Raw genomic sequence first — 11,472 nt, 5'->3', positions numbered from 1 at the left:
ACTTCTGAAGGAGATATCGGACAATAACTGATATAATAGGGAATTTGAAGTAATGACTAGCATTCGTCTCATAAACAATGGAGAATTTACGTGACACTGAAACTGAACTTGATTACTATTTGTAATATGACTCATCACAATATGCCTTCAATTGAAGTTTTTTTTATTGTATTATCATTTGTTTTCTCGCTCTTTATATCTTGATGCCGTAGTCATGTTAATCAAGTAGCGAATTCCCCCCAAAATATGACCTTGATCTGTTATACAAGGTCGAAGTCCTGTATATATATGCCAAAATCCCACCGCTTCAAAAATAACAGTTTTTCTACGTGGTTTACAGGCAAACCTTTTATCCTCCTGAATTAACAATATTGACATAATTAAACGCACCAACAAATTTTGAAAATGAATTGATATATGCCACATTATGCCACATTTTCAACACTAAACTGATAATATTCGGGAAAAAGGTTACCTAGGGAACTTTCGTTTAGATCAGCTGTTCTTCAGTAATGAATCAAGGCGTGAAAGGCGGTATTTTGACCTCTTTCTAATCGTTTATCATTTTTAGCCAATTTAATTTACAAATTTAAGGAAAGCTTGACTGGAATGTAAGGGGATAAAACAAGGGTTTTCAATAAAGTTCACATAAAAATGTTACGGCCCGTTTGCAAGACCTACTGAAATGATGAGGGGAAAACAGTAACCTGTCTTCCAGTATTCAGAAGTAAATTCTTGTAGGTTTTCTGTGAAATGAAATAATGAAAAGTGACAGCTATTACCTAAGGTTTCACGCATAAAGTAATATACAAATCCAGTATCAATCGAGAAACATATCTATGGGAATTTTAAGTAGGAAGTGATGCGTATTTTCAATATAGCGAGTGATCTTAAAACATTAAGGATTCAGTGAGATTTCTAATCTGAGTAAAACTGTTGACTTATTTTTAATTTTTTTGCACGACATTAAAAGAGCTAGTTTAGAAGTTTCCTATTTTTGTAAACATCTGACGCCAAGTACAAAAAAGGCATTTCTAATTAAACTGTCATCATTAGTTGCAATAAAATGTGGTAAGAATAAGACAATGATAAAAAAATATTTGTATACAGCAATTATGAAAAGATGATAGCTCAGGGTTTTAATTTGCAAGTGAGTTTCATCTTAATGGTAAAGATATGAAAATACTGATCCATTTCCAGCCTAATTTACCCTCACAGTCTGGTTAAAGCTTTAGTATAACATTCGCCATCCTTTAGTCAAAAGAAAAATGTAGCTTGTGAAATCTACAATAAACAAAAAGTCAAGCAGTTATGTAAGCAACCTCAGATGCCAATAAAAGGAAACAAATGAAGACCAGTATAAAATTAATAGAGCTCATGAACTGTCATAAGACATCACCCTTTATGAAGTGAAAGCAACAGCCATTAATTAGACAGCCACCTCTTGGTCATGCCTCTCATTACATGAAGAAGTGCTCAAGCACTGCCGCAAGTAGTTTTGACTGTAAAAACAAGCATTATTTGAGGATTTTTCTCTTGAACATTTCAGTCAAAATCAAGGGACCGCTTAAAAGAGAGTTGTACTAAAACCAAGTTCTCCTCTTGCGGTTTCGCACTGCGGTAAATGTTATGTTAACATCTGCGTCCATTAGTTGGCGTTCGTTTTAGTCTCTTTATATCAAGGTCTGCAAAATTAGGACTTGAAAGCCATATATATATATATATATATATATATATATATATATATATATACATATATAAATATTTATACATATATATATATATATATATATGATACATACATATGTATTTATACATAAATAGATAGATAGATAGATAGATAGATAGACTTTCAAGTCGTAATTTTGCAGATCTTGATAGAGAGTATACATATATTATATATATATTCATATATATACATTATCTTATATAATATATATATATATATATATATATATATATATATATATATATATATATATATTTGTGTTTTCTTTGTTTGGAATGACACATGTAATGCAGTCTGAAAGTAACAAATTCTTTACCGTCTTGCTCTCTACTCTTGCCGATCCTTGTCGATCCTGGATCTTTAATAGCTAGAAAGAAAGATATTGACTTTCTTCCTATTCACCACTGATTGTTAAATCTGCCAAATGTACCCTTATTGATCCGACTCTGAATTTTGAATTGTTATAAATTAGGACTTGAATAAAACTCTAAAGAGTGTATCTCACGCAGTTTATGATTGACATTCTAATCATAGTCCCTCTAAATTTTCGTCAGAAGCACAAATACCCAGTGGAAGGAGCTTTTGTGACCCTCAGGTTGAGGAACTCAGCTACAGAGCTTTAATCTTTCCCTCCACAGCCACATGAAATAATGGTTGTTACACCTTGCAACGTTTAGAACAGCATGGAGTGGTTATTAGCAAGTAAATGCCAGAAGAGAATAAATCTTGTTATAATAGAGTTTATATATCAAAAGAGGCTGGTTAGATTTAAAGAACAAATCATAAAGCATAGCAAATAAAATGACGGGGAAAAATCATAAATTAGTGGCCTGCACATTCAAGAGAAATTGCTTACCAATTTAGCAATCACACGGATGGAAATTATGCTTGATAAAACGCAGCTTTATGGGACAGTTATTTATTGCTCAGAACTTAAACCATTTATTTGTAGAGAGGGAACGAGATTTATTTGAAGACCACATGAATGTCTGTTACAAACCTGTGTGGACTTGGTTTTTACTTACTGCAAGTTATGAAAGCAGTGGTTTTGGATCTGATTAGTATGTTGAAATGGCCGGTGGCATTGCATCATAGCTCATTCGATAGGATATTCAGGAACTTGTTCATAAAAGTGCGTAAGGGATGATTCGTAATGGTCAAGCTGCATCGAGGAAAACAACCCTTTAGGTTAGAGGCCGAGGTAGGCAACTTCTGACACCTGCTCTAGGATTGTGGAAGTAAATGAAGGGGAAAGTTTTCTGATTTTAATGGCGTGTTGGAAGATTTGGAACCAGTCCCTCTTTGGTTTTTGTAGATGTATAAAATTAGGGTTCAGATCTACGTCAGATGCTTTTTCAGTTTTATTGCCTTCAGTGTTGCAAATTAATGGCTTCCTATAGTTAGGTGTGGCTATACCATACTTGTAAGCAATAGTCCTTTGCTAATGAACTCTCTCTGCGGCTGTTATGTTATTTGATTATATAGTGGCCTTCTATAAAAGACGCGCTGATTTGACATAATTCTGGTGCTCTTTTCTACTGCTTTGCATTTAAAGGCTACCGAGAGTACAAAACCTATACTTTTAAAGCCGCATCACTGTGCAATGACTCAGAAAAATATGAATTAGCAACGTCTTTTTAAGATATTCGAGTAGTTCTAAACAGGAGTATGAAATGCCATTTTGATTATTTTTCATCATGCGTGATGATTTTCCAGGTAACTGCTTGTCTCTTATGCATTCTTTTGTGTAGTTTAGATACTTCTGGATATCCACATGATCACTTTTGTATTTTTAAAGCAATATTGTCTCTTATAAATATAAACTAATTATAACCACAAAACTCTTTATTCATGTCAAATACATATAAGTAGCTTTACCCTTTACACCCGGTATGGGGTTAGTGCCGTCAGTGAACCTCATGGGTGCACTCTGGGCATTACCAGACGGAGGCTCTAGATGCATCAACTTTTTAGTCTTTTATTCAACTTCCATTCCCACTTTCTTCAGTCTTGCTGTCCAACTTCTTTAACTATTACTTCTCAGTGCAACTGTAGGATTTTTTCCCAGTTCCAGATTTAGATCCTTGCACTTCATCGTTATTTTCTGTATCTCTTTACTTACATTTTTATCTATTTATTTATTACTTTGTTAATTTACTTTTTCACTTCCGTCTTTATTTCCTGTTGCCTTCTGTTACTTCTTTCAAATGAACACCGTATTCTTAGGAAGCCTGAATTTGAAGTCAGTGGCTCCTGTGGGCTTGTTCTTCCATGTGAATAGGGTTCATCTTAATAATAATAATAATAATAATAATAATAATAATAATAATAATAATAATAATAATAATGTCCAACCCATCCAACTCCCTCTTTTTACGTCTAAAGCGCTGAATGGCTGGGATTGTCAAGTCCTTGGCTTAGCCTGAAATTTCATGAAATCAAATCAATTTATTCTTTGCTGTTATCTATCCAGTATTTTTATCGAGTAGGTCACGGATAGAAGGTTTTGTTAAATGGTATTTCATTAATTTCATGATCACGGCCATGAAGTACATTTGAATAAAGATAACATGACAAGTTACAATCTAGTATTATTATCATCTTTAAAGATGTATTTGTACATATACTTCCATGAATTATTATTTCTTAGTTTTTTATCTGAAATGTCCATTTCTCTCTTCACGTATATTCTTTAACTAGATTCCATGTTAACTCCGTTCAGTTCAGAACCCACAGTTACCAAATTTTTTGGGATAGCACATTGTACTTACATGATGACGTTAAAAGTATATTATGGGATATTTGAAATATTTCTCTAGTCAACCTCATCAACAAAAAGATTAATAATCATAAACCAAGAAGGTGCATTTGATATTTCTAAAAGACTAACTAGTCCTTCTCATAATGAATAAATAAATAAATGAATAAGTAAATAAACGAAAATTACCTTTAAACATAGTAAAGGAGGAGTTTAGCAAAACCAAGGTCTAAAGAACACTGCATAACAGCCTTGAGATTCCCGACTGCTCACAGGGTCTTCTTTGATTCCCTAAATGTAATTTTGGGAAGGGAAAGGACAGGGTTGATGGAAGAAGGATAAAGAGTAGAAATACACGAGAAAAGAACGGAATAAAGGCAAATGGATTACCTTTTTAATTGTAAGACTGTGTCTATGACATTAACCTGAAATAAAGACTGTTAGTATTCTCATTGTAATGCGGCAAATATTAAAGCCTCTTGTGTTGGTATTATTTACAGGAATCTTATTAGGACGCCCTTGGTGGTTGGCAGAAGGCGTTGCTAGTCTTGACAGCGTGCGGTTTTCGGAGCAAGTTCTGGATAACACTTGGGATCAGTTCCTGCTGTGTGAGTGAAGGGAGGAACGTGTAACTGGTCTTCAGGTGGCGGACTTTGTTACCGTCATGCAAAATACGCTGGTGCACGATACCATTCTCCTGGTCTGAAGGGAAGAAAAAGAGAGAGAAAAACGTAGATAGCGATCTCAAACCCTCCCGTAAGTGGGTCGTAAAAATTTGCAAATCTGAGCAAGTAAAGATCTGAAGTGATAGGAGTGATTTTATGATTTAAACGAGTTACTAGGCAGAGACGCCAACGCGTAACGATTCGAGGAGTGCGTTCATTAAGTGAAAACGACGTCTGAGTTTACAGTGAAGAGATAAGAGTCAAAGGAGACTTTTGCTGCTGTGAATAACTGACATTTCGATCAAATCAGCACAAACAAACCGTGATTTAGTGGATTAGATAAAAAAAGGACAAATTCTAGTGCTTCTAAGACTTCATTGCAACATAAACCTCCCAGATAGCCCGGGCGAGTCCAAACTTCAGCCGCAACGATGATGATGAACGAGACCGTGCCGTTGTCAACGACAATGTTGCCGCACTATGAGTCACCGCTACCGGCTCTCTATGAGCCACAGGCTCAACCCCAAAACCTAGACTCATGTTCAAGATGCCCAGGGTCGTGCCGGACCAAAAGGGGAAATTCGAGTCAGACGAACTCTTCAGGAGACTGGCCAGAGAAACAGAGGTGAGATATCTTTTACGACTGCATTCTGCAACAACAGTGCTGTTTATTGCTTTGTGTCTTATTTGAATGTATTTTTTCTTAAATATCTTTAAAGCTATATGACATTGCGTCATCCATTATAATCCTACTTATATATCAGAATAACATTTTCAGTTTTATGGACAATGCTACAAATTACTTCATATACTTACATAAAAAAGCGGTAAATGTTTACTTTAAACGATAATCGCACTGCAAAGTTAAAAGTACTAATTTCTTATCTTTTAATGTGAGGTCTGAACGTTTCTTTGTATCCCACAGACATGGGGAGCACAGGGGAAAAGGAAGAGTTTTGGGTTGGTGAAAATGCAAAACGAGGAAATATTAACCTACCATAATCTGAAGAGAGGGGTCCCTTTCTGGCTGGAGAGGCCTCCTCCCTATTGGATGACCTCCCGCCCACCCCTACCTAACCCAACCTGGGGTACTGTAATTCAAACTAAATCATAGGGTTACAACCTAACCTAACCTGATGCACAGGTCTTTTCCTGGCTTGGGGGGGGGGTTTCACCGCCACTAGGCCTCCCTACTTCACCGAACGTAGGGCATTGTAAATTAAACTAAATAATAGTTTAAACCTAGCATAACCACACCCATCCTAAACTAATGCACTGGGTCCTTACCTGGATGGGTGGCTGGGGGTTCACACCCACTGGACCTCCCCACCTAACCTAACCTAGGGTACTGTACATGAAACTATACAGCAGGGTTACAACTTAACCTAAACACACACAACCTAACCTAGAACATGCTGGGTCCATACCTGGGTGGGGGGGTTGTTTTTCCCACTGGACCCCCAGCCCCCACCTAACATAACCAGGGCACTGTAAATTATATTAAACAGTATGGTTGCACCCTACTCTAGACATACCTAGCCTAACCTAATGAGCTGGGTCCCTTACCTGGCAAAGGAGGGGTTGGGTATTGCCACCTAGTGCATGGTGTTACTTTGAAAACGTTCAGTAAGCTTACTTTAACCAGAATCTAATTTGCAGAGGTATCCTGGGGATGAACATTTTTCTCGTTTTTGTCTTGCCTTGATGCTGAAATATTTTCTAAGTTTTCAGATGATTATTATTGCTTTTACCATTATTATTACTTTTATCAATAATACTTTAGTAATCCTCTTTGGAAAACCAGAATGCTACAAGGCCAAGGACTCCCAATAGGGAAAGCAGCCCAGCTCATAAAAGAGGAAGTACAGTATATAGAAAAACAAATAAGATAAATAGACTCATGTCAGCCTGTTGAACTAACACTCTCAACAAAAAAGCATACACATATATATGTGTACTTATATTTATATGCACATATACATACACACACATATATATATATATATATATATATATATATATATATATATATATATATATATATATATATATATATATATATATATATATATATATATATATATATATATATATATATATATATTGAGAGATTGTTTTTCATCATCTCCAGCCTGTAACAAACATAGTTTTGTTATGGGTTTCCAATACACATTTATAACTCTTTCTTTTACCGCTTGCAAATAAGAGAGATGATATCATTTAGAGAATCTGCCGCTTAAAGAAAAGAAAAAGTTCAGCGGAATATCAATACTTCATCCTTCAGTGACTCAAAGGACGTTTAGCCTATTAACAATCCAAATAGGTGGTTGACAGAAATAATTTGCGTAGGGAAATGCGCAAAAAACGTACGAAGCAAAATAAGCAAAACTAAAGCCTCATACAATGCTGGTGACGGGACTAAACGTTCTAAAATTACTGAAGGATGACGAAAATCTTATCAAAATTATTGAAGCATGACAAATGCTGTTCACAAAATTATAGAATGTAGTGAGTTTGAATGTTCCTTTAAAATTTAAGACTCTTAAATGATAACTCGATGTACTTAATGACAATTAAGCGCTCAAATTAACAGATACTAAAATCAAAAAGCAACTTCTCAGTGCTGAATGAGTTTTTACCTCTGCAGAAAAACTTGCTGATTTAATGCCCTCAACAACTTGATGCCTGTGACTCTCCGCTATCACAAGAAAATGAACCCAGCCAGACTCAGGGTAATTTAGTTATGACTAAAGAAACACTTTTACATCCACTCATCCTTAATATGCAAATAGTTCATAGAAACTATATATTTTAAATATATATATATATATATATATATATATATATATATATATATATATATATATATATATATATATATATATATATATATATATATATATATATATATATAATATATGCAGTATATGTGTGTATGTGTATATATATGTATGTATATGTGTATATATATATATATATATATATATATATATATATATATATATATATATATATATATATATATATATATATATATATATATATGTATATATATTACCTTGGGACCTTAATGCTTATTAGCGGTGCTTAAGAATGATAAAGTTAAACATCGGCTCTATTGCAAGGACCAGAGGTTTCTAACAATGTGCAAAATAAACAATATTGCTACAGGTCTCATTTCGTTAAGAAATTTACAAACTGACCCAACAGTAGAATGCTGAATCGTCTTTCTTTTGGTAAGTCTCAGCAGGCAAATCTTAAGATCAGAAGACCAAATCGCCACAACAAAATCAAACATTATAAACAGGATAAGTGGCCATGTCTTTGTATAATCGGTGATATTTTTATGTAAATGTACAACTTATTAAGGAAGGACGTTCTAAAAGCAATATCACTACTTGTTAGCAATATATAATGTTCCATATAAATAATTTCAAACAAACTGAATCCATCTCGTTTACTTGAAATGTATCGATCCATCTATCTATATGTATTTGTGTCGTGTGCAGATATTGTACGGAAATATTTTTTAGAAGTCATTTCCTTTTATGAAGGTAGAAATGTACAACTTATGAAGAAAGGATATTCTAAAATAATATAACTTCTTAGTAACAAAATTCTCGACAATGTGCTTTTGGCAAAGTAGCCACAAATGGCAGTATACCATCTTTCAAGTAAACAATAATAAAAAAAAAAAAATTAGATCCATATCATTTACTTGAATTGCGTCTATCTATCTATCTGTCTGTCTATCCGTAGGAGGGTAGTGCCGTCAGTGCACCTCATGCGGTGCAATGTAGGCATTTACTTAAGGAGCGTCCCTTAGGCCCCTAGCTGCGACCCCTTTCATTCCTTTTGCTGTACCTCCTCCACTCATATTCTCATTCCTCCATCTTACTTTCCACCTTCTCTAACAATTTTTTCCAGTCCAACTGCGAGGTTTTCAACCTGTTTCACCTTTCAGACCTTTTTACTCACAGTTTCCCATTCAGTGCTGGATGACCACATAGGTCCCTGCGCTTGGCCTTTGGCCTAAATTCTATATTCCATTCTGTATCTATCTATCTATCTATATTCGTGGGTTATGTTCATATATTGTGTTGATGCATGCATGCGTACCATAGCAGCCTTGATAGGCATAAATTCCCATCCACGACCAAACCTAAGAAATCCAGGTATTAATTAATTAAACATCTCACACAGCAGGTGCGGTATACGGGCTATCGAGACAGACCCTCGGAAGAAAGAAGACAGAAGTTCCAGAGCCAGTGCAGGGACGGGTACACTGAAATAGTAAGTACTGGAAAAATATACTTTATTCTATATTTGATGAAATATCAAGTATCATTCCTAGGAAGTAATATTAGAAAAAATAGTTTGTTCCATGTTTGATGAAAAATCAAGTACCATCTATAGTAAGTAATATTAAGAAAGGTGTTTTATTCTATATTTGATTATAAATCAAGTGCCATTCATAGTCCGTGATATTAGAAAAAATGCTTTATTTTATATTTTGATGAAAAATCGAATACCATTTTTAGTAAGTAATAGAATAAATGCTTTATTCTACATTTTGATGAAAAATCGAATACCATTTTTAGTAAGTAATAGAATAAATGCTTTATTCTACATTTTGATGAAAAATCGAATACCATTTTTAGTAAGTAATAGAATAAATGCTTTATTCTACATTTGATGAAAAATCAAGTACCATTTATAATAAGTAATACTAGGAAAAATAGTTTATTCCGTACTTGATGAAAAATCAAATACCATTTATATTATGTAATATTAGAAAACATGCTTTATTCTATATGTGACGAAAAATCAATTACGATTTAAGTAAGTAATTTTGGAAAAATAGTTTATTCCATATTTGATTACAAATCAAGTACCATTTATATATATAGGAAAAATAGTTTATTTCATATTTGATGAAAAATCCAGTACCATTCATAGTAGGCACCATTAGGAAAGATATTTTATTCTATATTTGATTAAAAATCAAGTGCCATTCATAATCAGTAATATTAGAAAAAATACTTTATTTTATATTTAATGAAAGATAGCCACCATTTGTTCAGTACTACGACTGGGTTGTATGTGTGTTATTTATTATTATAATTCAATATGCGAATCATTTAGTGAATACATAATTTTTTGTGAATTTCGTGTAAGTGGCGTTTTCTTGAAAACTTTGAAGAGCTCTTCTAGTTTGTAGTATATAATTATTGGAGTATTTTTTCATCTTGCTTCTTGAATTAGGAGAATTACTTTCAACAACACAAAGAAAGAAGAATTCGGGCAAAAATGAAAATGACATAAATGATTTCAGTAATGACCATACATTAACACAGAGATCTAATATTCTCTAATGACATGTATTGATAATATCTATCCAGTTTTATGCTTTTTAGGCTAGTTCATAGCAACACCAGCAACAGTAACAATAAAATAAAAAAACATTTCAGATTTTTTGCTTTATTGGATTGGACTTCATACTCAGCGAATACTTAGGGGACATACAGTGTATTGGTTGCTGCCTTTATGCATACAGAAAAACTTGCCACATTCTCTAGCAGATTTCGTATTCAGTGCACAGTTCAATGAGCATAGTAACTTCATCCAAATTTACTTCAGGATAATTGCGGTCATAAAAAGGAAAACATGCGACTCGGAAATAGTAAAGAGAGAGAGAGAGAGAGAGAGAGAGAGAGAGAGAGAGAGAGAGAGAGAGAGAGAGAGAGAGAGACTCCATTATAAAGAGAGAAAGAGAAAGACATACTTCATTATAGAGAGAGAAAGAGAGAGCATACTTCATGATAGAGAGATAAAGAGAAAGAGAGAGAGAGAGAGAGAGAGAGAGAGAGAGAGAGAGAGAGAGAGAGAGAGAGAGAGAAATCATTAGGCTATAGAGAGAGAAAAGAGAGAGAAATACTACATTATAGAGAGAGAAAGAGAGAGAAATACGTCATTATTGAGAGAGAGAGAGAGAGAGAGAGAGAGAGAGAGAGAGAGAGAGAGATATGTACTACGCAAACAGATATAGATTAATGTTTCTTTTCATACAAATACATACACATAAAAAAGCGCACGCGCCCATACACATACACATGCACATACACATACACAAACACGCCCCTACCGGACCAGTCCCCTTGCTATCATCGTCCGCCAGTCGCTATGTCAGCAACTATATGTCTTCCCAATGTGTTCAGGTCCAGAGCCCGAACAGAGGTCGACTTTGTAGAGATACACATGCTGTATGGGTCCTTGGCTTCTTACGGAGTTTTATAATAAACGTTTGGTATATTTTTCAT

General features: G+C 34.2%; 1 protein-coding gene across 1 annotated transcript in view; it reads left to right on the top strand.

The window, feature by feature from the left end:
- LOC136845751 (protein big brother-like) overlaps positions 1-11,472 on the top strand; it is a 159,429-nt gene that overhangs the window by 13,809 nt on the left and 134,148 nt on the right. Inside the window, 3 exon segments of the mRNA XM_067115996.1 lie at positions 4,988-5,662; positions 5,665-5,777; positions 9,356-9,445. Coding sequence (XP_066972097.1) covers positions 5,584-5,662; positions 5,665-5,777; positions 9,356-9,445 — 282 coding nt within the window. The 5' untranslated portion in view covers positions 4,988-5,583.

Source organism: Macrobrachium rosenbergii, chromosome 14, assembly GCF_040412425.1.
Source record: "Macrobrachium rosenbergii isolate ZJJX-2024 chromosome 14, ASM4041242v1, whole genome shotgun sequence".
Lineage (NCBI taxonomy): Eukaryota > Metazoa > Arthropoda > Malacostraca > Decapoda > Palaemonidae > Macrobrachium > Macrobrachium rosenbergii.
Note: the sequence above shows the minus strand (reverse complement) of the source record. Positions and strands in the feature narration are given on the sequence as shown.